At 51.5% G+C, this 26,474-nt stretch overlaps 13 protein-coding genes across 13 annotated transcripts; 5 read left to right on the forward strand and 8 right to left on the reverse strand.

Moving 5' to 3' along the window:
* Window positions 1-144: 144 nt before the first annotated feature.
* Window positions 145-909, reverse strand: SPSK_02727 (short chain dehydrogenase/reductase family oxidoreductase; the record flags this gene model as incomplete). The annotated part of the gene is made up of 1 exon (XM_016729594.1): window positions 145-909. The coding sequence occupies one exon, from the start codon at window positions 907-909 to the stop codon at window positions 145-147; it is 765 nt and encodes a 254-aa protein (XP_016589505.1).
* Window positions 910-2,903: 1,994 nt separating this feature from the next.
* SPSK_02393 (siderophore iron transporter) lies at window positions 2,904-4,664 on the forward strand (the record flags this gene model as incomplete). Its single annotated transcript, XM_016729265.1, has 1 exon — window positions 2,904-4,664. The coding sequence occupies one exon, from the start codon at window positions 2,904-2,906 to the stop codon at window positions 4,662-4,664; it is 1,761 nt and encodes a 586-aa protein (XP_016589506.1).
* A 212-nt stretch (window positions 4,665-4,876) lies between these two features.
* SPSK_02640 (short chain dehydrogenase/reductase family) lies at window positions 4,877-5,894 on the reverse strand (the record flags this gene model as incomplete). Its single annotated transcript, XM_016729508.1, has 3 exons — window positions 4,877-4,987; window positions 5,059-5,127; window positions 5,202-5,894. 3 exons carry the CDS (start codon window positions 5,892-5,894, stop codon window positions 4,877-4,879), a joined length of 873 nt encoding a protein of 290 aa, XP_016589507.1.
* A 677-nt stretch (window positions 5,895-6,571) lies between these two features.
* Window positions 6,572-7,375, forward strand: SPSK_02718 (short-chain dehydrogenase/reductase SDR; the record flags this gene model as incomplete). Its single annotated transcript, XM_016729585.1, has 1 exon — window positions 6,572-7,375. The coding sequence occupies one exon, from the start codon at window positions 6,572-6,574 to the stop codon at window positions 7,373-7,375; it is 804 nt and encodes a 267-aa protein (XP_016589508.1).
* An 896-nt stretch (window positions 7,376-8,271) lies between these two features.
* SPSK_02382 (toxin biosynthesis cytochrome P450 monooxygenase) lies at window positions 8,272-10,062 on the reverse strand (the record flags this gene model as incomplete). The annotated part of the gene is made up of 4 exons (XM_016729254.1): window positions 8,272-8,881; window positions 8,961-9,074; window positions 9,141-9,787; window positions 9,889-10,062. 4 exons carry the CDS (start codon window positions 10,060-10,062, stop codon window positions 8,272-8,274), a joined length of 1,545 nt encoding a protein of 514 aa, XP_016589509.1.
* A 1,061-nt stretch (window positions 10,063-11,123) lies between these two features.
* On the forward strand, window positions 11,124-13,068 carry SPSK_02344 (uncharacterized protein; the record flags this gene model as incomplete). The annotated part of the gene is made up of 2 exons (XM_016729216.1): window positions 11,124-11,791; window positions 11,862-13,068. 2 exons carry the CDS (start codon window positions 11,124-11,126, stop codon window positions 13,066-13,068), a joined length of 1,875 nt encoding a protein of 624 aa, XP_016589510.1.
* Window positions 13,069-13,259: 191 nt separating this feature from the next.
* On the reverse strand, window positions 13,260-14,498 carry SPSK_02562 (putative aldo-keto reductase (AKR13); the record flags this gene model as incomplete). Its single annotated transcript, XM_016729431.1, has 4 exons — window positions 13,260-13,437; window positions 13,500-13,907; window positions 13,977-14,235; window positions 14,321-14,498. The coding sequence occupies 4 exons, from the start codon at window positions 14,496-14,498 to the stop codon at window positions 13,260-13,262; spliced, it is 1,023 nt and encodes a 340-aa protein (XP_016589511.1).
* A 998-nt stretch (window positions 14,499-15,496) lies between these two features.
* SPSK_02783 (glyoxalase/bleomycin resistance protein/dioxygenase) lies at window positions 15,497-16,069 on the forward strand (the record flags this gene model as incomplete). Its single annotated transcript, XM_016729648.1, has 2 exons — window positions 15,497-15,526; window positions 15,584-16,069. The coding sequence occupies 2 exons, from the start codon at window positions 15,497-15,499 to the stop codon at window positions 16,067-16,069; spliced, it is 516 nt and encodes a 171-aa protein (XP_016589512.1).
* A 222-nt stretch (window positions 16,070-16,291) lies between these two features.
* SPSK_02612 (alcohol dehydrogenase, propanol-preferring) lies at window positions 16,292-17,380 on the reverse strand (the record flags this gene model as incomplete). The annotated part of the gene is made up of 2 exons (XM_016729480.1): window positions 16,292-17,293; window positions 17,345-17,380. The coding sequence occupies 2 exons, from the start codon at window positions 17,378-17,380 to the stop codon at window positions 16,292-16,294; spliced, it is 1,038 nt and encodes a 345-aa protein (XP_016589513.1).
* Window positions 17,381-17,788: 408 nt separating this feature from the next.
* SPSK_02797 (uncharacterized protein) lies at window positions 17,789-18,291 on the reverse strand (the record flags this gene model as incomplete). Its single annotated transcript, XM_016729662.1, has 2 exons — window positions 17,789-18,067; window positions 18,103-18,291. The coding sequence occupies 2 exons, from the start codon at window positions 18,289-18,291 to the stop codon at window positions 17,789-17,791; spliced, it is 468 nt and encodes a 155-aa protein (XP_016589514.1).
* Window positions 18,292-18,846: 555 nt separating this feature from the next.
* Window positions 18,847-19,662, forward strand: SPSK_02712 (uncharacterized protein; the record flags this gene model as incomplete). Its single annotated transcript, XM_016729579.1, has 2 exons — window positions 18,847-19,284; window positions 19,348-19,662. The coding sequence occupies 2 exons, from the start codon at window positions 18,847-18,849 to the stop codon at window positions 19,660-19,662; spliced, it is 753 nt and encodes a 250-aa protein (XP_016589515.1).
* A 222-nt stretch (window positions 19,663-19,884) lies between these two features.
* SPSK_02390 (uncharacterized protein) lies at window positions 19,885-21,652 on the reverse strand (the record flags this gene model as incomplete). Its single annotated transcript, XM_016729262.1, has 2 exons — window positions 19,885-21,034; window positions 21,096-21,652. 2 exons carry the CDS (start codon window positions 21,650-21,652, stop codon window positions 19,885-19,887), a joined length of 1,707 nt encoding a protein of 568 aa, XP_016589516.1.
* A 1,304-nt stretch (window positions 21,653-22,956) lies between these two features.
* SPSK_02213 (rhamnosidase B) lies at window positions 22,957-25,810 on the reverse strand (the record flags this gene model as incomplete). The annotated part of the gene is made up of 3 exons (XM_016729087.1): window positions 22,957-24,963; window positions 25,032-25,574; window positions 25,790-25,810. 3 exons carry the CDS (start codon window positions 25,808-25,810, stop codon window positions 22,957-22,959), a joined length of 2,571 nt encoding a protein of 856 aa, XP_016589517.1.
* Window positions 25,811-26,474: the final 664 nt, after the last annotated feature.

The following is a 26,474-nucleotide window of genomic DNA, read 5'->3' on the forward strand; positions in this document are numbered from 1 at the left end:
CATGCCAGTAATTATCATATTTAGCAACGGCAGAGAAAAATACGTTGCAACTTGACATCAATGTTTACATATCTCTATTTCATTTCTTGACTTTCAAAGCTTTCTGATAACGATATTATTGGTGGGACACTTTGTCTCAACTTGTTAGCACACCCAGCCACCATCGATGTGGTAGACGGCGCCCGAGACAAACTTTGATTCATCGCAAATGAGGAACGCAATCAAGCTGGCAACCTCATCGCAGGTACCTCGCCGTTGGATCTGGCTCTGCCACACCATCTCGCCGCCACGTGTGGCACGAGACGCGGCCTGCATGGGGCTGTCGATAATGCCAGGGGCAATGCAGTTAATTCGGATCTCGCGGTCACCAACCTCCTTCGCTGCCGACCGGCTAAGACCAATGACGCCGTGCTTGGCGGCGACGTAAGCAGCGTTCTTCTTGAAGCCAATCGTGCCACCAATAGACGCAGCGTTGACAATAGCGCCTTGGTTCTTTAGGTGCTGCAGTTGAGCGCGCATGCAGAAGAAAACACCAGTCAGGTTGACGTCCAGAACAAACTGCCAGTCGGGCGTGTTGTGCTCCTGTACTGTCTCGATGTTGATGACCTTGGGCACAACACCGGCCAGGTTGATTGCGGCATCCAGCTGACCGAGCTCGTCGACCGTCTTCTGTACCCATGCGTCGACCTGCTTCTCGTCACGCACATCGACGACGGTCCAAATGACCTTGCCAGCACCAGGCACCCTGGAGAAGGATTCGGCAGCATCCTTTAGAGCCTTCTCACTGACATCAGCCAGCGAGACATGAGCGCCTTGAGATGACAGCAGCTGGGCGGTTGCGTAGCCAATGCCCGAGGCGCCGCCGGTGAGCGCCACGACCTTTCCCTGGACGTCGTAGTTGACGGGCATTTTTGTCGATGTGTGGTAAGATTGGATTGTACAGTACTGCTGGGCGAAGGAGCCAGCTGGTAGAATGGTCAGCTTATGGAGTATTGAAATATGACTGCTTTGCGAATGTAATCGAGTAACTGTTATTTTAGCCAATTTATGGTTTTTTTTTTGCGTCACCTCCTTTTTCGAATTTCATTTGATTTATTTGGACGATGGACTGCTGTAGTACGTAAAGATACCTTTGTTTGTGGTCTCTGACTGGTTTGTTAATGTCTTGATAGCTTATTTAAATGTGATATCGTTGTCGTTGCATATTTTTGCATCTGCCGTAGTCGCTTACGCTTTACCCTCCATCCCATTACAGGCCGACATTGGAAAACGCGGTTCCTAAATAAGATACTCCACTGACGCTTTTGGAAATCCCTTTCCCGGGGTTAACATCACGCTGATTGCCACGTTGGGGCCCATGGCCACGTACTTGTGTCTCATGTCACTTCGGGGAATCTCAGCTTGAGGTTCTCGACTTACTCCGCATTCGAGGTTCTTCATCTTCCGGAGTTGTTTGGGCGATTTCTGCCTACTCTGGCTGGCCAGGGCTAAGACAGACTTAACCTGGTATGACCCCAACCTTCGATGGAGTATGCACGTTGCCTGCCCCTTTTGAAAAACAAAACCTTTTCCAGACTTTCGGATACCGTCTTCCAGTGGAAGGAGAAGGGCAAAGCTTTTGATGATACGAAGTACTTTTCATGGCGAATGCTCCACACTCCCCGCATTCTTCCAAGGCACCAGATCTACGCGGATTACCCCAAGGGTTGTAGTGCGCGACCGGCTGCAAACGAGACAAAATCCGACAGAGTGGGCGACGAACTTGGTATGGAGCTCGTATGAAGCATGGAGCTTGGGGTACAGCAGCGGAACCGTGGGGAATGGAGATATTTCCCAGACATTACCCCGGAATATGTGAAGTAGATTTCAACCTGGTGGCAATTGTCTGGGGCCATCTTGGCATGTTGTGGCACTTTGCAATTTTAAAGTATTTGTCCTGGTGGCCTCACGTTCCTGGACTTCAGCGTGTAAGACGCTGCACGTTGGTATTTGCCTCATGTCTTGTGCCTGATATGTCACCACCCCCTCTTTGCTTCTCATCTCCCCTCCCTCGATGTCTCCAACACACCGCGCCATCCATCCACAGATGCTATCATTTTCCCTCACGTCGAGAGGACTGGCGGCCAATCCAAAACCAGAGCCAGTTTACTAGGCCCTGCCACGTACAACCGCTACCCGGTTGTACGATCCTTGATCGTTCAGTGGATTACGGATATGTTGTGGTGTTGCACGGAGCATTTGATGCATTTGGTCCCCTGTTGACGAATCATTAGGGTGGTCGAGGACACAACTCCTGACCATAAAACTTGGACCACCACGGAATAGCCTTTCCAGGATGTATTTGACTCCGTTTGACGTTGTATAATGTTATTATTGTTAAGAATACCGGCAGGCTTGAATGTGCACCGGAAATCCTATTGAGTGGGACAGCGAGGGACTGCTGGACAAAAGGCGAGACGTGGCCTGGGCAGCTCATCCAGATGACGAAGAAAACCTATGACACCCGTTCTTGAAGCAGACCGACTAAACCAGGCCTGTTAGTTGAAAGATTGGAAGGACATGATGCCAAAACATAAAGGCACAAGAAACATAAGATCGGCGCTGCGCTGATGATACCCGGAGATTCCTCCTTCTTCTGTTATCGTACCTTTCCTTCATTCTCCCCTCTTTCTCGACTATTCAAGAGCCGGACACGTTTTGAAGCTTTTCCAAGTCAAGACCAGCCTGTTCCACTCGTTATACACGTTATTTATTTTTTCAGCACCCCCGTGGTATCACCTGTATATTGCGCTGGTGTGATCTGCTGGTTGTTTGTGTTGTAACGGTAGGGTGACCCTTTTGATTACACTTTTTTTTTCATATTCATCTTGATTTTTTTTTGTAATCACTTTGCTACTACTACTATGGCTGCTTCCACAACGAACGCTGAAGCCAAGCCGGCTGCCGATGTCGAGTACGACGAGTACCGCCAGCAGCCGCCGACTCAAGTTGCTCCTGGGGATGTCGACGAGCTGCCTAAGAACTACTACTACAGCCCACGCTTCATCGGCAGTGGCTTTGCTATTGCTATCAACCTGCTGGCTAGCACGGGCGGCTTCGCTATGATTGCACCCATCTTGGGTCAGATCGATGCGGACATTGGCCCCGGTTCGATTATTTGGCTGTCTCTCGTGTACACGATGATGTTGGCCGTGGGCCTGACACTGGTTGGCCAAATGTCGGACGTGTTCGGCAGGCGCTACTTTTTCATCGGTGGCACACTTCTGGGTGCTGTCGGTGCCACGATTGCGTCGCGTGCACAGACAATCCCAGTGGCCATCGGCGGCGAGGTTCTCGTGGGCTTGTCAGCGGCCACGGGATACTCGTACGCCTTTGTCATTGGCGAACTTGTCCCCATGAAGTGGCGCTTTATGGCCAATGCTGTCATCTTCTGGGGATCGATGCCTACGGCCGGATTCGGATCGGCTATCTCGACTGCGTTTGTACTGTACACGGAACAGGGCTGGCGTTGGGCCTACTACCTCTTGATTATCGCCAACGTCACAGCGGCGGCCCTCTACTCTCTGTTTTACTTTCCGCCTAGCTTCCACCAGAAACACGGCGCAGACACCATTATGCGCTGGGTCAAAAATTATGACTACGTTGGTATGTTTTTGTATGTCGCCGGTCTGCTCCTGTTTATCCTAGGCCTGTCATGGGGTGGTAGCATCTACCCATGGAAGTCAGCGGGCGTAATTGCGCCCATCATCATCGGCTTCTTGTGCCTGGTTGCATTGATGGTGTACGAGGCCAAGGCAAACATTGCCGAGCCACTTGTTCCCATGCACCTGTTCAAGAACCGCGGCTTCGTGGCATCGGCAATTGTGCTGTCGCTCGGAGCTTCGGTGTACTACTCCCAGGCTATTGTATGGCCATCCATGGCTTCCAACGTCTATGCCAACGGGCGCGCGATGTGGGCCGGCTGGGCGGGTACGCTGGTCGGCATTGGCATCACTATCGGTGAAATCATCGGCGGTACGGTGGCCAAGCACATTGGCCACTTCAAGTACCAGCTGCTCGCTCTCATTTCATTCAGCACAATCAGTCTGGGATCGATGGCAACGTGCACTCCTGACACGCCGAAGACGGCCATGGGCCTCGTGTTCTTGGGGTCGACGGCCGTCGGCTGGGCCGAGGCCATTGTGCTGCCGGCTTGCAATATCTGCATCAAGGACCAGAGTGAGATTGGAACGGCCACGGGGATTGCTGGCTCGCTGCGGAGCGCCATCTCAACCGTGGCATCGACCATTTACAGCGTTGTGCTGACGGCACGCGAGACTACCACGCTGTCGACCATTGTGCCAGAGGCACTCACCAAGGCCGGCTTGTCGCCGGCATCCGTGGAGGAGTACATGGTGGAAGTTGCGGCGGGCAAGACAGTGGCCGATCTCGGCAAGATTTCAGGCGTGACGGCGGATATCATTGCTATCGGCACGCGAGCGTACCAGATGGCCTATGCAGACTCGTATCGCACCATCTTCTTCACGAGTATTGCGTTTGGCGTGATGGCGCTGATTGTCGCGCTCTTTGTGCCCAACTTTGATGCGCTATTGACAAACGAGGTGGCCACGCAGCTCAATTTGTCGGGGAAGGAGGCCAATATGTCGAATGACGAGAAGGTGTGATGGGGACTTGTTGGAAACCCATGCATTGTTGAGGGAAGGTGCGATAGGCGAAGTTGTTGGTTTAGCGTTGTGTGGTCAGGTGTCAAGTGTAGTTAGTTGTGAACGCGCTAGTTGGTTATCAACAGGTTGGATGTCATTTGAAGCTGCACATTAATTGAGAACAAGCAATCTCGTCAGTTTCTGCAATAATTCTGTTATTCTATAGTGTTGTTCTAGTATGTCGCAGGAACCATAGAGAGTCGGCCACCGTCTGTGATCACAATGTTGCCGTTGATGTAGGCGCCCGACCTGCTGCACAAGAACAGCGTAACACCCGCAATGTCCTAAGTAGTTGTTAGTAGACGATAGTTAATAGACAGAAATCTCTCGCCATTAAAGAAGGATTATGACATACTTCTGGCGTGCCGACGCGTTCTAATGGAACGACCGACTGCGGAATACCTTTGGTCCGGCTGAGGAATTCCTGGAAGGTTAGAAAGGGGCACGCTTTTCTATTTTATTTAGTCTGTCGCTTTTGAAAGTATCTTGTCAACATACATTAGACATGGCGCTGGGGTAGATACCCGGTGCAATGCAATTCACACGAATGTGCAAGTGTGCGAAATTGCAAGCCAGCATCTTGACCATGTGCATCACGCCGGCCTTGCTGGTGGAGTATGCGTAGCCCATGCCGGGGATGCGTGAAAAGCCACCGATACTGCTGGTGACGATGAACTGGCTGTCGATCCCGAGCGTCTTGGTTGGTGACTCGTCAAGCGTGTTGCCTGCGGCTAGCAGGTTAAGAAAGCCCATGTAGCAGTAGAATATCGAACTGCAGTTTACCGCATACGTATCGGTGAACTCAGTCATGGGCGTTTTCCAAAAGAACTCGCGCACCTCGGCCGCTGACATAGTATGGTCGCGTGGCAGGTCGTCAATTGTCGGGCCGGTAGCACCGTGGTTAGCGAGCACGACGTTCACAAATGGTGTCTGGGCCGCAATATGGTCGACAGCACGACCTAAGTCTTCTTGTGACGACGCGTCACAGGTCACGGCGACAATTGACTTGTTTGCGGCTGCGGCAGCAACAGCGGCGAGTTTGTCTCCCCGGCGGCCGAGAATGAAGACTTTCTTGGCGCCGTTGACGTCCAGTGCATGCGCCATCATCTCGCCGACGCCCGTACCGCCTCCGGTGACAACAAACACCATATCCTTGACATTGAATAGATTCGACGCAGTGACGGCAGCCATAGTGACAGGAGGGCTGGGTGCGACAGAAGTGCGAATGAGTGTAGAAAGGAAGGTCGTTGGGATGTTTGGCTGGATGTCACGCTGCTGCGCCACTTCTGTTCTGTGTCTCGGGTTTTGGGTTGCTTCGCCTTTCTACTTCCCGACCTAGATCTTTAGCATGTGCTCTTATTCTAAGCTGGCCACCGGTCAGGACGGATACTGGATGCTCCTCAATTCCGAGGAACTGCTCCTTCCGTCTTTCTCCACTTCCCAACTGTACTGTTGACTTGTAGGAAGCCATTAACACGACTAACGCCTGTGACGGTGTTATGTGCATCGCGAAGACAGCCGTTCTACGCGAATGCATCCTCCGGAGTGGCGCTAGATGATACCCAGCCATAGATTGACAAGTTGGCTTTGGTGGTGTCTCCTCATGGTTAACCTGGCGGATAACTTCATCCTAGCAAAAACGCGGGTGGTTGCAGCTATGGCAAGAAAAATTGGAGAAGAGAAGGGCAACACTAGGAAAAACGTTATGATAAATCTAGCTTGGGTTTTGTATATCACAGGCAGAATGTTGCAAATGCAAAGAGAAATCAAGACAACAAAATAGATATTACTACTTTCGAACCACATTTTTCGAATCTCCATCGAGTTCACTCTTTACACTTCTACCTCAAGAAACACTCGCCGCCGTCATGAGGGATCTCGCAGGCAAGGTCTCCATCGTCACCGGCGGTGGCACGGGCATTGGATTGGCTATTTCCTTGGAGCTGGCCAAGGCCGGCGACGCCAAGCTCGTCATTGCGTCTACCAACTCAGAGCGTCTCGAGGAGGGCGCTTTGGAGCTACGCAAGGCCGGTGCGGAGGTCCTTACAGTCGTGTGCGACGTGTCGAATCGCACGGACGTGCAGGCACTGCACGACAAGGCCGTGGAGAAGTACGGCCAGGTCGACATTGTGGTGTGCAGCTCGGGCGTGACGACCGGTGGCCCCTACGTCAATCACCGCCCGGAAGACTGGGACTGGGTCTTTGGTGTGTGCCTTTACGGCCCGGCCTACTGCATACAGGTCTTCTACCCTGAGATGGTTGCCCGTAAGTCGGGCCATATTGTCCTTGTCGGTTCGCAAGCCGGCATGAACCCCACGTGGTTCGCCCACCACGGTCCGTACACAGCGGCCAAGTCCGGTGTCATGGCCCTCGGTGCGGCCCTGCGCCTTGAGGCTCTGGAGCACAATGTTGGCGTGACTAGTGTGGTTGTCGCTGCCACTACTACGAACATTATGAAGTGCGAGCGGTCGCGGCCTGAAAAGTACGGCAAGTCGCAGCCATTCGACGCCGAGAAGCGCGCAGCACGCCGTATCCCATCCGCTGACGTGGGCCGCATGACGGTCCAAGGCATCATTGACAACAAGGAATGGGTTGCAACACACCCGGAGCTGAAACAGATGCAGAAGGAATACTTTGATCGTATCTTGGCCGCATACGATCACGAAGGTTAAATTTAGGTGGAAGGAACGGGGTATGATGTGAGAAGGGAGTCCTGCATATGGCATGATCTTATACGAATTGAACACCTTCACTAGGAAGTTCCTTCTTTGGACGTGTACCTGTTTCGCCACTGTCCCAACATGTTTAATGGATGTGCTTTCCTGTGCTCCCTGTGCCCGCTGTGCGTGCTGTGCCTGTACTATCGCTGTTGCATCACAAGCCGACACAGCTAAGGGCCTTCTTCTAGGCCACCATCTTGCGGTTTGAGAGCACGGTTAAGTACATCGCAGAAAGCCAGAAATGTCTGAAACTTTTTCGAGGTAGTATTAGGTGATGGCTCTTAGCGCCCTGTATAAAGAGACAGCCCTTTCTCTTGTAATTTTAACTTTACACTACCTATATTATTTTCGATTAGACTATAACTGTTGCAGAACTTCTTGGCTGTGAAATACTTTTATTGGCTTTGTTTCCCACTGATATGTATCAGGGGGACGGAGTATTCGGGTTGGAATATTTTTTATTGTGTGTTTTTCTTCATTTATGGTGATTTTTGACTTTATATACTGTCAGCAGTCGATCCGGCAGCCCATCGCTCCATCGTGTCAACATGCACCCATACCGCCACAGCAGCAGTCCGCCGAGAACTTACATCCATGAGCGGGCTGTACAAGGAGACATTATCGACTGGATCCTAGATGATACTAATGGCCAATGGGCGAGGACGCGGCCGAATGGCGCCATGCTTGGGTGCCAAAATATCATACTGTGTTTTTATAAATATTGATAACTCTTCATCCTGCTATTAATGCTTTTAATGTTTGGATAGGATTGAATAACCGAATATCCAATATCCTAGTATCTACCAGCTTATTCCGACAGGCTTGCCTAATACACGACGATACACGGCTTACTTCTTCCGGGGTGTAAGCTTGGCATACAGACCAGGCTTCATCCAGTTGTTGTAGACGCGAAGTCTAGGGTAGTCACGTGCGGGATCCCAAACTTCCTGCGTGCCCTCCATGGAGATGTCGTTACTCCAGAGCAGCTTTCCAATAATCAAACACATCTCCATCATGGACAGATTGCGACCAATGCAGCCACGAGGGCCAAGAGAGAAAGGGTTCGAAGCACCAAACTTGTCGGTTCCAGCCTCTTTGTTTAGCCAACGCTCCGGCAAGAACTTGTACGGGTTCTTGAAGTTGCGCTCGCTGTGTGTAGCACCCCACATGGGGACGGAGACCGTGGTGCCACCAGGGATAAAGACACCATCAACAGTGTCACCACCAACAGGGACCGTACGCGCAAAGCCAATGGGAGCACTGGGGAAGATACGTAGACCCTCGTCAATGACGGCCATGAGGTACGGCAACTGACGCAGGCGCTCAAAGCTCAGGTCCTTTTCAGATTCGAAAGTGTCACGGATCTCGCGCACGAGGATGTCAAGGACACGCTCGTCGCGGAGCAAGTGGTTGAAAAGACCAGCCAGGAAACCAGCGGTAGTTTCGGTGCCGGCGATACTTTGCTTGTTAGGGCAAAGTTTCAAGAAAAAATTCAAGTCAAATCAAAACACCAGCGGTAGGCAAAGAGGTGACTCACATCATGAGGGCGCCATTGACAATAACTTCATCTTTACCAATGGCTCCGTTCTCGAGCTGCTTGATAAGATAGTAGAGGAAGTCTTTGTGATCCGACTGTGTCTGTTCCATGCGTCTGGGGGAATATCAGTAAAGTAGAGTACAGGATAGTGTAGAGAATCGCCTGTAGTACTTGACTCACTTAAGAATCTTCTCCTTGCTGTATTGAAGGTGCTGGCGTCTGGTGATGCGGATACGGTCGGGGATGAGCTTCAGCAGTAGCTTTTGCGTGGTGCCATTCGTATGGGCAACGCGTCGTGTGGCTTGTTCAAAGGCACCTGCCTTGATCGACGCGCTGATGAGAGGCACCCAAAAGCGGAAGTCTTCGTTGTCCATGCACCCAAACGGCTCGCCTAGCGCCATGTCACCAATGATGTCGAACGTGCAGTAGGCCAGCCAGGCGACCAAATTGACTGGCGTGCCCTCACGAGCGAAGTCCTTCATCTTTTCCGAGAACACATCAATGTACGAGCGGATAATGTGTTCCTGCTCCATCAACGCCTTGGTTGAGAATGCGTGCGACAGAGCGCGGCGCTGGCGGGCGTGATCCGCGTCGTTCGCCATTGTGATGGTCGACACGCCCGGCACAGACTCGATGCTGCCAACATGCACGGGGTCTTTGTGAAAGTTCAGGTGACCTGGACGACTTCCATAGATGTCTTTCCATGCCGCCTCGTTATCGAACGATAATTCGTTGGGAGAAACACGCACGATTGGGCCATATTGGTCGTGGCAAGCCTTGATCCAGAATGGAATGCGGCCGCGAATGAGATTGTAGACATTGGGATACTGTAGATGAAGAAAAATGAGAATTAGCTGAGATTTTGCTGGGAAATTCGATATATTCTGGCTCTTGTAATGTTTTCATGATGGCGTAGCTTCAGACGTACAGGTGAGGCGCGGGCAAAAAAAGGCCCTGGGAACCGTGCTAGTGGGTGGAAATACAAGTTGTAAATGCCTTTCCAGAGAATGTAAATGGTGCCCGTCAAGGTTGCTGCCAGAATGACAATTGTTGTAATGCTGAATCCGGCTGGGTTGCTCGTGGCAAGCTGTAGAAGTGGCATTGTTGCGGTGAATTGTGATTGGAATTACGGTTCTATCCCTTGCTGAAAATATGGCTGTGAATGCGAAATTGGCTGAAAACAATTATTGGCTACGATTGACATATATGAGGCTTTCTTTGTATGTTGGCGTTTCCAAACGGCGGTCACAGTTTCCTGTCGTGCAAACACTTTTTCTTTCACACTGCTGTTTGTAATGTGCTGTAATTCGTTGTTCGATCTCTCGCCATTTCCGTGAGAGGACGACCCTCTTGCATGGGCACTGGTTGTTACAGTGCCCTAGTTCGATTTCCTGCGGAAAATCGTTTCCCATGTCGCCCAATCGTTCAACGCCCCTGCCCCTTTATTGTAGCCATGTCGCGGGCACTTATTCTCCTAATGTTGGGGTTGAAATGGCAAGAGAAACAGATTCTGTGCCAGCATTACGGAGAGCAAGTGTTGCAACTCCGAATCAACAAGGCTAATTGGGGAACTTTCCACCCCTGCTCAAAGGTTCTTCTAGCCTCGCTTGCCAGCGGAGGTGGTGTCCACTCTCTGGTCTGGAGGCCGGAAAATTTGCACGACATTAGATATTTCCCCCACTCACATCGGTCTCGGGACACAACATGGCGTGCCACGGGACAAATTTGCCTTTGGTGGGAGGGGGGGAGAGGAAGTAGAGTTGTCGATGTTAATGGCTTCTGACCGAATTTGCGTTGCTTTATGTCGATGGAGATGGAGGTACAGAGTATGTCGTACTTTGTACCTTGTTCAGTATTCCCATGGTTCTCTTCGAGATGTGTCGTTGTTTTGCTCTTACGTTTGTTGCCACATCTTCTATTTTGGGTTAGTGACTTGTTCGAATTTTGAGTCGCTGTCTCTTGAATCCAAAACCGCCAAGATTGTATCATTCGGTTGGTTTTCACATCAAGTTTTCTGTTTTGTGTGATTTTTCATTGAGTGGAATTTAGGAATATTATACATATGATTCAGAGCGCCACTTACATTGGAATGTCCATCTGTCATATTTACCACCATCACATCCACAGGGCATTTTTGTATCGTTGTCCACGGCTTTCAGTACAATGGTATCTACGAAGCGTTCGATCCGTATCGCCGGCGTGTCCGGCGGCGTTTTTGACCGATTCCGGGCTATTGAGGACTTCGCAAAAGATCCTACGATCGATGTCATCTTCGGCGACTGGATAAGTGAGGTCAGCATGACCCTTCGCGGTGCACAGAAGCTAGAAGGCACCAAGTCTGGGATGTCTACCGAGGCATACGAACAGTCGTTCATCACCATGTTGTCTCCCGGCGTCCAAAACATAGCCAAGCACGGCCAAAAAGTCGCTGTCAATGCAGGGGCCTGCGACGCAGAAGCTATGGCCAAGCGGATTCAGCAGCTTTGCAAGAACAAAGGTACCGAGCTTAGGGTCTCTTGGGTGACCGGCGACAACGTCACGGACCAGTTCCAGAAGTTGCTGCAAAGCGGTGAAAAGTTTCTGTCGTTGCCGGCCGACACGCCGATCCAGGACTGGGGTGCGGAGCCTATCTTTGCCCAGGCCTACTTGGGTGGTATAGGGATTGCGGAGGCTCTGCGCCGTGGCGCCGACATTGTCATCTGTGGCCGTGTGTCTGACGCCTCACCTGTCATCGGTGCTGCCATGTGGTGGCACAACTGGGCGCGAGATGATTTTACGAAATTGGCCAACGCCCTTGTGGCCGGCCATCTCATCGAGTGCAGCTCTTGTAAGTTGGATCGAAGTAAAAGAGACAGGGACCTAGCAACTCCGTCATCGTCTTCCTAAAATACGTGCTAACAGGACAGACATCACTGGTGGTGCCTACACCGGTTTTAAAAAGGAACTTCTCCACTCAGGCAACAATTTCACAAACCTGGGTTTCCCCATTGCTGAAATTTCTGCCGACGGGCAGGTGGTCATCACCAAGGAGCAAAACACTGGCGGCCTGGTTACTACCGACACGGTGACGGCACAGTTGCTCTACGAAATCCAGGGACCTTTGTACTACAACTCGGACGTCACAGCCTGCCTTGACAAAATCAGCCTGGTGCAGGAGTCGGCGGACCGTGTGCGCATCGAGGGCGTCCAGGGCCTTCCACCGCCGCCTACGACGAAGATCGGCATCACAGCGCAAGGTGGCTGGCAAGCAGAGTTCCACTACTTTTTGACAGGCCTGGATATCAACGAAAAGGTACAGATGATCGAGGCACAGACGATTGCATCGATGGGAGATTACCGCAAGGAATTTATTACATTGAGCTTCAATGTGACGGGCAGTGTGGCGGAGAATCCGCGATCACTGAGCGAGGCCACCGTCGAACTTCGCATCTTTGCTCAGACCCGCAACCCGGACATGGTGTCGGCCGGCAAGAACAAGGGAATCTCGCCCGACCACCCCACATTTGCCAAGTTTTGTATCGAAAACTGTTTGCAAGGATATCCGGGTGGCACGCCAGGCACAGACATGCGTCAGGCTGTTGGGAAGCCCTTTTTTGAATATTGGGTGTCCCTCTTCCCGCAGAGCGAGATTGAGCACCTTGTCTGGACACATGATGGTCAATGTTTCCCGGTCGGCGCACCTCCCATTGTGCGAGAGTACCCTCGCCGACAGGCCAGCTACGAGACAGAGTCGCCCGTGGCGCTGTCGGCCTGGGGACCGACGCAAATGGCACCACTGGGATCTATTGTTCACGCACGGTCTGGCGACAAAAGCTCCGACTGCAATGTCGGTTTCTGGGCGCGTGATAATGAAGAATGGGACTGGCTACGGTCATTCTTGACGGTGAAGGAAGTGCGGAACCTGCTTGACAAGGAATACAATGGTGGTGCAGTGGATCGATTTGAAATACAGGGTGTTCGCGCTGTGCATTTCCTGCTGCGGGACCACCTTGACCGCGGTGTAAACTCGTCAAGCAGCTACGATGTTCTTGGCAAACTGGTGGCCGAGTATCTTCGGTGCAAGCCGGTTGCCATCCCCAGTAAGTTCTTGGAGAAGGGAACGATCTAGGCAGTGTAGAAGTGGACTTCATTTTGTCATGTTTCAGGGCGCATACTTTATTTTAAATAAATGCTATTAACCAAACCAAGTTTCCCTTTATGCGTATCTTATTGCCTTCTATCATTAAAAATGCTACTGCTACCTAGATGGTGACATCCAAATATGTTTCGTGAAGTACTAAACGGTACACGTGTTACCACTTACGCGTCCAATGGAGGCGTTTCCCCAAATGAGTAGTGCTCTAGGAAGCCTACATAGCGCTCGCCTTGCAGCTCAATCTTCTCAACCTGGTCACGAATGGTCTTAGCCTCAGCATCCGTCAGTGTAACTTTTAGAGAAGCCATGTTTTCTTCAAGATATTTGACTTTCTTGGTGCCCCTGAATTTGGATGGGTTAGTGTATGTTCGAGCCACGCGGGACGGTAAATAGGCACGACGTACGGAATTGCAAAAATATCATCGCCCTGCTTGAGGACCCATGCCAACGCCAGTTGTCCCGGCGTGCAGCCCTTGTCTTTAGCAATGGACCCCAAAAGATAGACCAACTCCATGTTCTTGTTCCAGTTCTTCTTGCTGTACTTGGGAGCAGACTTGCGAAAGTCGTTGTCGGAAAAATCGTCGGGAGACTTGAGCTGACCCGTCAAGAAGCCTCGACCCAGTGGGCTATACGCAACCACAGCAATACCCAGCTCACGACAAGTTTCCAAAAGGTTGTTGTCGGACCTCTCAATGTCCAGTGAGAAGGGCGAGTACTCCAGCTGAAGCGCTGCGATAGGATGCACTTTGTGTGCTCGACGAACCGTGGATGCGGACACCTCACTCAAGCCAATATGGCCGATCTTTCCCTCTCTACATGGTTTTCAGGTCAGCGTCGGAGTCGAAAGGTGGCGAGTTTTGGAATGCCTTATATAAATGTACCTTTTGAGCTGAACGAGTGCTTCCATGGTCTTCTCGACAGGCGTCTTGAGATCCACACGGTGGCAGTAGTAGAGGTCGATCTTGTCGACGCCAAGGCGACGAAGACTTCTCTCGCACGCTTCTCTGACATATTCGGGATCGCTGCGCATAGAGTAGACCTTGTCCGTGATCTTGACGCCGAACTTTGTGCACAGAAAAATATCACAACGCTTTCCAGAGTATTTGAACCATTTGCCTAAAAGGTCCTCGCTGTCTCCGTCTTGAATAAAGTCAGTAGGTGAGAGCCAGATTTTGTGTTTCGTTTGGACTTAATAAACCATCCCGAGAGGCATATTGATACATACAAACATCCGACGTATCCCACAGGCGGGAGCCCAACTCATGAGCCTTGTCCAACACCTTGAAACGGGCTTCGTCGTCGTCCACTGGACCATACGACGAGCTTAAACCCATACACCCAAAGCCGAGGCTTGGAACAAGGGGACCGTTGGTCCCCAGCTTGCGTAGAGGAACGTCAGACATCTCGAGACTGACATTGATTGAACTGAAGAGCGGGAGGAGTCAAGGCAGTTAAAATATTGTCAGTTGTCCTTTGCACATCACTGTACATGAACTGCAACGGCATGTAAGAGATTAGGCCGTATTGACATGAATAAAGTTGAATAAAGACAGACGCACGCCTTATCCGTGCCAGGTAGACCACATCTGGCAATGGGCTCGGAGAACCTCTATCCGCTTCGCCAGCCTACACACGCAATAGCAAACTGCCCATCTCGGCGTAACGTGCGTTATCGTTTTGGCTGGCTCGAGGTATCCTCGCCGAATCTTGCATCTTTCCCCTACAACATACCCCTCTTGGACTGTTCACTGCCACATTGAGACTGAGTATCTTCGAGCGTTGTAATCTGTCTACAAAGTCGGCTGTTCCAACCTCGAAGGGGTAAGCTCTGCCGTGCCCAGACAGTGGGGCATCATTTTCGTCGCGATGACGTCCCCGCATCACTTTTTTTTTGAACATACGTTCATTTTTCTGAATTGCAATTAACATTCGACGCAGCCCCGCTTAACAAAAGGTACCCATGATCTCCCGAGTCAGAATTAGCGCATCTATTTCGTACTTACGACAGGGGAGGTGCGGAGGTTGTGTGGAGGAAATGGGTTTGTTTTTCAGAGGGGCTGTACATTTCCGTAGAGGCAGGGAAGAGATATTTCGGAGTATGGAGTTTCGTGTTACACGCTGTTTAACGTTCCGGAGGGGAATGACATTCCCAGAAAAGCGAAAACAATTGCATGCCGTATTCTAGCGTAGAAAGAACCTCATATTTTGAGTCTCAATATCTCTGAACGACTACAAGAGATGTAAGTCAGTCTCCTATGGGAACCGTACAACATTACGTCCAGCAATTTCCCAGTCCACCTTGTAAGTTAGTTGGTTGCTCTGTCAGACTGTACAAACACACTCTCACCATCGTGAGGAAGTCTGACACAACCTTTTAGTTTTATATTCAACAAAAATCAACATGTGCGGACCGTATACAGGAGAAGCCGAGGTATGCTCCCGCCAGTTGCAATCGAGATGCTTTGTGACAATCTATTAACTAAAGCAGCACCACGGTAGCTATCCACTGAACCACGTCGGCGTTTCCGTGCCTGACCTCGACAAGGCCGTCGAGTGGTATGTCAATGTCCTGGGCTTCCATGAGCTGCGCGCGCGCTCGTCATCGGATCGCGCTACCAACCCAGAAGGTGGCATCTTCCAGATTTATCCTGAGTCGCTGCAAAAGGTCCGCATGGCCTACCTCAGCGCGGGCAACGGCGTGGGATTTGAACTGTTCGAGTTTTCTAGCCCGAAAATGACAACCGATGAGCAAGCCAACTTTGAAAAGAGCTACTTTCGCGGCGGTTACTTCCACATTGCTGTCACGACACCGGAGCTTGAGGCGACCCTGGAGAAGATAGTTGCCAATGGCGGTCGGCAGATTGGCAAAATTGTGCCTGTCTACGGCCACAAAGCCGCATACGTAGCAGATCCCTGGGGCAATGTTGTCGAGCTCATCACTGCCAGCTTCGAGCGCACCATGGCAAATCGGTAGACTAGAAGGGAAAATAGTAGGGGAAATTGAGGGAATGGGAAGGAGACCAAGAGATGGAAACTCGCAATAAACACGACAAAACGGTCAAAAAGCGAGTGCCAGATATTGCGAACAATGATGCGTAAACTCGTGCAATTCTAGATGTCTGAATGGATTACAGTTTTCTATTCAAATTTGAACGCTCCACGACACCTGCCAAATAGACCAACAATACCAACTCGTTTATAAACACACGACCATCTTCTTCGTACTTTTTCCAGCTGTCATACGTTCAATCATATTGGGCACATCGTCGAGGGAATCATGCAGCTCCATTTCAGGCTGGATGCCGTGCTTCACGATAAAATCAATTGCCTCGGGCATCCGCTGTGGCGTACCTGTGCTGTCGCCTTTGACACGGTACCGACCAGTGACAATATCGAGGGCATCGAAGCGAACACCGTTCTTGGGTAGACCTACCACCATGATAATGCCGCCCACCTCCACCAGCGGAGGCGCCGAATCGTATGCAGCCTCGGCTGCGCTGAACACGGCGACCGACTGCGCTCCACCTTCGGTAATCTTGATGATCTTGTCCTTGTAATTTGCGTCGGTGCGCGAGTTGAAGACGTAGTCAGCACCCTGAACCCTGGCGTTGGCCAGTGTATCGTCGTTGATGTCCAGGCCGATCACCCGTGCCCCCATGGCCTTAGCGTACTGAACAGCAAGCTGGCCGAGACCTCCGCATCCGATGACAACAATCCAGTCGTTGGGGTTCAGCTCGCACGAACGTACGCAGTGAAAAGATGTAATGCCCGCACAGAAAATAGGTGACGCCGTTTTGACATCGATAGAAGGGGGAAGCACGATGCAGTTCTGCCAGTCGACTACATTGTACTCGGCGAAGAAACCGGGAATGGTGAAGCCGTTTGTTTGGCCGGGGCTACGGACGCAGTGGTTGTTATGTTGTAGACAGCCCTTACACTCGAAGCAGCCGCCTTGCACGTAGAGGAAGCCGACCGCATCGCCAACTTTGAAGCCTTTGCCTCCAGCGGCTGATCCGATCGCTTCAATATAACCCGCGCCCTCGTGGCCTAGTGTAACTGGCTCCTTCCGGCCTGGAATAGCAATAGACATGAGATCCGAGTGGCACAGACTTGCCGATGCAAGCTTGATTAAAAATTCGCCGGGACCCGGAGTCGGTTTTGAGACCGTGTTGACTACGACCTTTTGCTGATTCTTGACCTTGTTAGACGTAATGCAGAGTCACTTTGTTGAAAATAGGAGAGCACTCACCGGATCCCATTGAACTGCTTTCATTGTGCCGGACATGGTTGCGAGACGAAAGATTAGATGATTGAATGATGTAGGGCTGAAATATTATGTGCTGCAAAATGCAATGTTGCGAAGACTCAAGACTATGCCCTGCTGATGTGGATAGTTTATATTGTCATGACTAGGGAGTTGCGATTTGCTCCACTTGTGTGGCACGTCCAATTTAGGGAGAGACAGTCTAAACTATTGATTACGCAGGGGAAATAAATTTCCGTTTGTCGCAGGCGCTTCCGACATCCTAATACGCCATCATGGCAATGGAATATATTAAATACGCCCCCCACACTGATTTCATTCGAGATGGCACATACAACACCTTTCAAAGTTTCACAGAATGCATGTTTAATGAGCGGAAACGCAAGTGGGCAATCTCCCTTCTTGAGTGCATCTTTTGTTTCCTCCAACCTATTTCGGACCATTGTTGATACCCGCCTCCTTGTCAATAATCAAGTTATCCCAGCCAAACATGACGTTGATGGGATGCAGGATAAAGTGCTTCTCGTCCTCGGCCACAGCTTTGACAAAGTCCGTATCGGTCACAATCTGTTTCCAGTCCTCCACACCATCCACCCACACCTCGGCCACACCATCGTAGTCGAGCACTGGAATACCCAGAGACTGGGCCTCTGCCCGCACGTCGGGCGTGATATGGTGCTTCTCTGTATTAGCGAATGGGCTACGATTCTTGAATTTGGTGGAATAATATGAACGAGGCACACCTGGTTGTATTTGCGGACTTTGCTCATAAACGTGTCGTTGGCAAACGCAGGCACCAGGTGATTGTTCCGCCAGTAGCCATGGAAATATTCGTCGCTGACACTGGGGACCTTCCGCAAAAAGAGCGAGACTTTTAGATATCTGCCGGGCGTGGGCAGCGGGCCATTGACTGCGGGGCCGCTGTTGGACATTGCTTTTGCTGGAGTAGGGCTGTAAACTCGGATGCTGGGTAGCTTGCTATTACTGATGAGTTTGAACGGACAAGTTGCATTATTGCAGACGACGCACCGACATCGACTGTAACGATAGCTTTATCTATTACTTCATCGTCATGTCATGCTTGGTCTGGAGAACCACAGCCGACAACGGTCGAGTGAACAATGTCGCCGGGTCTGATTTGTGCCGTCCACGCGCAGACTAAAGTTACTTAGGATTCCCCGCAGAGATTTATGCCCCGACGTTGTCAGGGGTGGTCCATTAGCGCGTAAGTATATCCGTCCGTGTAATGTCTAACCTAGATCGAAATGGACAGCACGGTAGCATATTCTGAGTGCCTTACCAACAAAAAGAGTTAATTGGAGTACAAGCAGTCACTGCATCTTCCATTCTATGAGCGACGTTGTGTGAGACAGTCCATATTAAGGGCGGCATGAACCGACTTTATCACAATTTCCGCAAGTGAGACCTCGACATTAATCTGTTATTTGACCTACGGCCAACCAGAAAGGACATCCGCACCATAAACAATGGCAGAAATCAAAGGCCCAGGCATACTTTATGTCGAGGCGCGGATCTCGCGACCAGATATTATGGACGAAGCCACGTACATGAACTGGTATGACAACGACCACATTGCCGAGATCATCGAGACCAGCGGCGTCGATTCGGCTTTTCGCTACAAGCGTGAGGGTGCCGAATGGCCGTACCTTGCTATGTACGAAATGCGGGACATTGCGTTCACGCAAGGCGAGGAGTTCCGCAAGATCCGCGTGTACAGCGATCTTCTGCCTGGCACGAAACTCTGTTACGATTTGGCCGACAACAACGTTCGGTACTACCGCCTCGAACAGGTCTACGATCCTACAAACAAGGGCCCTGGACACACAAAGACTCTGATATCTGCTCAATACGAGCTCAAGAATGGCTACTCGGCAGGCGATTTTGACGCTTGGTATCGGAAGGAGGTAAGTTGTAGTTTTTGAGTCCTTATGGTCCCTACGTCCCGGCTACGCACTAACACACCACAGCATTTGGACCAACTGTCCACGGCATCCGGTTATCTGCGCACAACCCGCTTTAAGCTTGTGTTTTCCCGCTCGAACGCCCAGTCTCGTGCTCTCAAGGGTTTGCCTGTGACGTCTAACGAGCCCCAACCAAACCCGCCCACATTTCTGGCCCTGCACGAATTTGAAAGCGAGCAAATCGACCTGGATGCTCTCAGGGCACTGACAGATACGGAGTGGACGAGGAAGGTCCACGACAACACCGAGACGGTTTTGCACCCTGTTTACAAAATTGTGAAGGCACATGGAAAAGGTGAATGGTTCCACAGGGTCCCGTAGGCCAGCGGATTTCAGTGGTAATGTGGCTAGGCCAGACCAGTATTGTTACCTTCATTTTGGCAAAGAATGCTTATTGCCACTTTGTACCTGGATGCCACCACTGGTCATGATTTGAATAAAGAATTTCTGAATGTTATGCAATAAGGCACGTTTTCCTCAATTTAAATAAACACGTAGATTTCCACTTACAAATTGCTTCCTGCAAGCAGCAATCAGGTCGGCTTAACTACGGCTCTTGACAAAACCGAAGCTCGCTGTTGGGCTGTGGTCCAGTTCTGTCAAAACGCGCACAAAATAGTCCAGATAGCCCTGCCGTCGCCGCTCGGCCTCTCCAGCCTCTTCTGGAGGCGCTGTTGGATCACTGTGCTCTAGAAGAGTAGCAGCTACGCGCCGGATTTTGACAGTCATGGCCACGCCCGTAACCTCAAATACTGACATGGGGAAACTCTGCAGCAAATTTTGCAACTCCTTTGCTATTCCTTCGCGCAGTTTCCAAATTTCGAAGCGGTCATTCCACCTCAAGTGGGCCTCACATATGTCCGTTTTGTCTGCAGATGCAGCTGGTGAGTTTTCAGCATGTCCCGAGGTCGTCCACGTGCGTGGTGCATGTCGTGTGTGTAGCATCTTTGCGACGTACGACTCGACCACCAGGCTTTGCAGGAAAATGCCCGTCAGATGAATGTTGGCACGCATGGCGCGGTATGGGTCCGGAGGCGACGGGTTCTCACAATCGTCACTTGGCATGTCCAGGGCATGTGGGAACCGAAATTCAAGCGGAAGCCCGTCTAGGACGTGGCGAATTCGAGTTATACCGGACTCAATCATCTGTAGAGTCGTCGTCACTGTAGATGACGGTGAGGGTGCAGCTGCAGCTGTGGTGCTTGCCGCCGGTGATCGAACTGACAGGCTGATAGGCGGTAGTCGTGGGGGGTGTGCAGGGTCTGAATAATTCAGAGGCGCCACAAAGTGCTGGTCTTCATATGGAGACGGCGTTGAAAATGTGGAGAGAGCTGAAAATGACGGCAGGGCAGTAGACGTGGGCCGAGAATATGACAACGCCGGAGCAAAAGGTGGAGGTCTTGGTAGCCGGTCAACAATCATCTCAGTCACGCAGATATGCATGGCAATAATTGCGTTGAATCCAGCCATGATGAGTGTGTGCTTGTGTCGGTGGCGGCGGGAGTAGGTTCCAGGCTCAGGGGGCTTGCTTTTGTCCACGTCGGCAGCCTCGTCAATATCCTCGTCCTTGTCGTCAGGGTCGGGCTCTATGCCCACATAGTCCATATCGTTAGTGCGCAACGCATCCCAGTCCGTTTTTGAAGCATCAAAGTGCAAAACAGTGAGTGGTTCTGGCGCAGAAGTGTAAGAGTACCTATATCGAATCAGACCCAAGCGCTATACAAGGATTAAACAGATGAAGTGAAAATGCATACATTTGCATCATGTATAGAACCCAGAACATGCGGCGACTGATGATGGCCCCGGCGCGTGACAAGCACTTGTACGCCTCGGCACGGTAGAGTCCTAGCTCGCGGAACATAAGGACGGCCTCGTTGGCATGCGACCAGCCGTTGTTGAACTCGCCACTGTGGTGGCACGAGTAGCTCAGACCCATGCGCGACACAACGGCAGCCACAGTGGGGTCTTCAACCATAGTGCGGCGCTTGTCGATGCCGCGGTTGAGACGCACGATGACGGATGCCAGCTCAACAATGTTTGCCACGGTCAGCTCGGGGCCGCCCCAGCCGTAACTTGGAAGGCGCTGCGGAAAAGTTGTCACAGTGAAGGCGGCCATGGCAACACACAGCTGCAAAAACTCGGGGTCGGAATCGTAGAGGCGGTTTTTCAGTGCACCCTCGTACGTAGGACGGTGTACCAGAGGCATGACGGGATAGATCTCATCGAAGAAGTCCACCATGACAGCAGCAAAGGCCGCTGGCGGACAAAATTCGTCCAGTGATATCTTGATGTTGAGGAAGGGGATGGTCATGGGAACAGTCTTTGTGGCCACTGCCGACGACGCCGCAGGCAGAGCGACCGGACTTTGAGGGGACGACGCGTTGCCATGGGATTTTGCAAGCGCAACAAGTCTACTTCATGTGTGAGTGACTGTGGTTGATGGGGAGTGAAAAGCCCGAGTGTATCATAGTTGTGGGAAACAAACAAAATAATATCCCGGCAGCTTTCAGAGTGAATTAGCAAAAAAACAAAAGCAGCAAATACAAGACTCACTTATTTGGAGGACCCCGCGGTCGTCGCAGTTGATCGAAAGTACACGGCGCAGAAGACCGAAGACATCGGTGACAGCCCGAAGCGTTCGGCTCGAAGGAGCACTACGCGTAATCAAGTCCGTGAGCGAGGCGGGTCAAACCCTAGAAGCCAGACGTTTGCTCTTCGCACGCATACCTGTAGTTTGCGAGCACGACAGAGGTCGCAGGCTGCGCTCGAAATGCGCCGCCCCTTTCGTGTGCCGATGCGCGAGCGGCGACGTTGCGTATCGGGCGGTGTGTTTGCGTTCATGGTCCAGTTGTGTAGTCCCCGGATACCGAAGTGGAGATGAATTGCTGAGTGTCTGGGGAAATAAGCAGATGTAGGTGCAAGCTTAAGAGTGGAGGAGAGGGACAAAGCCACGGTTCAATATCTTCCCTCCAAGTGGTGGTCCTTGGGTCATGTGATGCAGCTGCGGAGATGTTTCCCGTTGTGGGGTGTCCCTGGAAAGACATACGCAAATTGGAAGGGCGACTGCGCTTACTGGAGATTTAGCCACGGATGAGCATCAACTGACGACCATATGCTTGTGAATAAGTTTTGGATTTCTAGTGTATATTTGTACGCGTTGGTATTTTCCCAGGAGTTTTTAGAGACCGTTCCTGTTTACAAGAAATTAAGCGATGAAATAAACTTAAAATATATGAGAAAACTTGAGATTTTGCGAGAGAAATAAAATAAGATCTCATCGACCGAGATTGGTTAACGCGACAATATGTTAACATAACAATTTTTTGTCACAGAGTACAAAATTCATGTCGTCCAAGACTGGGTTAATAATGGAGCTTTGCGTCACATGCGAAGTAGTTTTTGTTTACAAACTCTTAAATATTAGTAGTGCAGTAGCATAAATATCGGCAACATCGATGTAGGCAAACAAATATTGATTTGTGGAATTTCCCATACCAAGAGTTGACCAGAGACGATAGGATACAAACCATTTGAAAGGCATCGATATCAATTTGGCCTCCATAGCTTTCGAGTTTTCTTTCGCTCGACAAGGCCATCCAAGCCCAGCAACATAATCTACTCAGGGCGCCATGTAAGCGCAACACAGGCTACCAAGCCATGATCGCTTTCACGGCCTCCTGGGAGGACACTGACAACCATGGTTGGTTTTTCCAGCTGCAGCATAACAGTGTAGAGTTTATTTCTAGCCGTGGCGCCTTGCTTCGCACTGCTTTCCCCCTCAAGTCCGCCCCCAGTGACATACCACGCCACACTGGCGACATTGCTGGAGCCTAGGCAGACTTTTGCATCAAGTCTGTCGGTCAACCGGAGACGCGGTTTGAACAAAATTTTGTTGGCCCCTGCCCCGATGGGCCGTACACCTGCTAGCTCCGTACAGTACTCGTAAATCGGTACGCTGCCCCAAGCGTGACAGTCGGACCTCTGGCGCACGTCATCTTCTTCCCAGGTGGACAAGTTGTTGGCCAGCATCTTCCGCCACGGCTGCCATACACGTGGCCACAGAAACGTTTCGTATGCCTCATCACTCGCCAGGGAAAATGCGCGCAGCGCGTAGAACTGCATGACATAACTGCACTTGGAAAAACGACCAGCATCGGCCGAGAATGCCTCTGTCAGGAGCCGTTCGCGGTCGCTTTCGCTACAGGCACCACAAAGTACGGCAAACACCTGACAGTGCTGCGAGTAGGCGGTTGGGCTACTGTGGCCGTTTCCAGCTTCTGGAAGAGCGTCCACGGTCGTGTCGGCGAAAAAGCGACCGTCGTAACAATGGTCCTTGACAGCAGTGACGAGACTATCGGCACGCGATTCATATTCGTCGGCGTGACCAGGGCGGCCTACATCCCGAGCAAGACGAGCCGCCTGCCGCAAGACGACGGCATATAGCATACTGAAGAACGTGTGACAGTTGGTAGAACGGCCTGCCGTCGGGACGCCTTTGTCCGGGTGGTCGTCTGTAGCACCCCATGTCGTCACCCAATCGACATACTGCCACACATCGCTGGGAAGACGGGACACGAGACCTCTCGTGTCGACGTGCTGGGCGAAGAAATCAAGCACGCCGTCAATGCGGGGCAGAAAAGAACGTGAAAATGCCGAATCGCCAAAGTACAGGTGGTGGTCGCAGATTTGCATCACCCAGTATAGCGGAAAACCGGCGATGATCTGCGGCACGTGCGACGGGAACCGGGATTGTGTCAGTCCCTCGGAAAGCACAGAGGCCCCGAAGCTGGAAATGGCTTGCCGCATGAGCTGATCGTCACCTGCCAGCAGGTAGTGGAACAGGCCGACCGACCGTGAATCGCCCGAGTACTGCAGCTGTTCATAGAATGGACAGTCGACATAGCCGTCAAACATGCAGTTGCGAAGCGTACGAATGGACACGTCCCACATCGCGGCGCTGTCTGCATCATTAAGATTGTTCCAGCTCGCCTTGATGCCCATTGGATAGTTGACTTGTGTAGCCCCAAAAGAGATAAGTTCAACGGGCGCCGGACCTGTGATGGAGACATGGAAGCGCATGATGCGGAGGGTGCGGAACCAAAAGGGCTCGTACGAGACATTGCTCCCGTCGGTTGGGAGATCCAGGGTCACTTCATCGAAAGGGCCAATGATATAGCCATTCTCAGCATCGAGTCGGTCGGACTTTGATCTGAAGAAAGGGTAGTTGCGTGGTTCATTCTCGTAGCCCTCCGAGTACATGATTTTCAAGTGGATCCTGGGTCTCTCTGCGGTCAACAATTGCTTGGCGGGATCCGTGACAGCGTGGAACGTCCACTGGAGAAATGCAGTGGAGTGGACATCAGCTTGGACTTCAAGCGTGTGTTGCGAGCCCGCCGATAGGGTTAACGATGACTGGCCCGAGAAGTAGGCTGACCACTTGTCGAGTTTGACCGTACTGTCACATTTTCGGATCGTTTCCACAGCTACATGTGTTTCTTCCGGAATGGCAATGGGACGCGGGCGCAATCGCCACGGTGCCAGCTCGCCGTTGGCCGTTCGTAGTCCATAACCAACGGGTGTCAGTTCACTGCCCAACGGCTTGGGAGAAATGCGCTCACTGATCTGCAGGTGAACGTTAGCACTGGACAAGAATTATGTGCCACGCAGGGAAACGAAAAGGAACGTTGTACATGGAGGAAGCCGTCGTCGATCAGACCAGTTGGAAATCGAACGCTACGGTCGGTTTGAGCGAGCCATCCGGGCATAGCTGTGCTCACATCGATAGTGTTGCCGCCATGCTCGATGTTGCCCACGACTGTCAGACCTGGAAAGGGCGTCCGCGCAAAGGGCATGGCCCCGCGCAGGGTCACGAAATAACGCAACACCAGGAAGACGATTTGATTGTCACCCGGGTGTAAGTACGGTGCAATATCGAGAGTGTCATAGTACCAGATCCACGGGCTACTGCGCGCCGGGCCCACGGCTACACGCTTGCTGTTGACATAAAGCTTGTATCGGGTGTCGGCCGAGAAGTGCAGGATGGCAGATGAGACTTTGCTTGTCACAGTTGAGGAAGAGTCAGTGGTTGGGAGATGGACCGAGCGGGTGAACCGCACGATGCGACCAGCAGTGTTTGAATCCTCTACCTCATTCGACGTGGACGGCCAGGCCACTGTCGAGTCGCACCAGTCTGGCGTCCATACCCAGCTGGAGGTCAGTGCGTTGATGGTGTCCTGGGAGTAAATGGTTAGTAATTTTAGAGGAATATTATATTTGTCGCGGAGAATTGCAATGTCGAGGATTGAGAGACTCTGCTCAAATGAAAGTTAAGGTGGCGGGGCCGAATTGCCGAGGAGTATGATGAGGTTTGAAGAAGTAGGCTGGAGGGCATGGCAGGGACAGACAACGGGAGCTGTAAATGGTGAGGTAAGAGGGAAGGGAAACAAACCTGGTCCGAATTGACAAGCATTTTGGGGCCAAGGTGTCAAAGCTAGACCAATATGGCGACGGTGAGGAGGTGAGGAAGACGAGTATTCAATCTGCTCTGGAAATATCGAATTTATGTTACTGGAGGTGTTCGGGAAGCTTTGACGCGTCCTGTCCAATCTCGGCACTTGTCTGCGCTTCTCTGGTCGCAAATATACGAGCTGGGCAGCGGACTGAAGCGAGAAAGGGATGGAAAGCCGTAGACGCTGAATCTTTGTTATGCGATCTTGCTCTATTTCGTAAACACGAACATAAACACTCTCCGAGATTGGCGCGAGGTTAAACGTCGGAAGCTCTTTGGGCTGCGAATATCGGCAGGCGATGTACCGATATGATTGCGGGGATCGTAATTTATGGTAAGCAAGACGGTGGCTGCTTGACCGAAATCAGCGAGAGTCTCTTGCTACCGCTTTTGTGGCCGTAGTAGTACAAACTGGGCTTGATTGCATCTGGCGACCTTTCCTTGTGAAAAAGATAAACGAGGCAAGGTGCAAAACCCAGCTAAAAGATGATCCTTGCTTTGGTAGAGCCAAAACGCGGGGCTCTAGTTCCACATAGGTGACTAGATGATATGAGGTTGGTTTGATCACGCAGTACATTCGTAGCAGCGGGGGACGGGCGATTTGGGGCCGGCACCTACCCCGGAT

This window comes from Sporothrix schenckii (assembly GCF_000961545.1).
Source record: "Sporothrix schenckii 1099-18 chromosome Unknown Cont43, whole genome shotgun sequence".
Lineage (NCBI taxonomy): Eukaryota > Fungi > Ascomycota > Sordariomycetes > Ophiostomatales > Ophiostomataceae > Sporothrix > Sporothrix schenckii.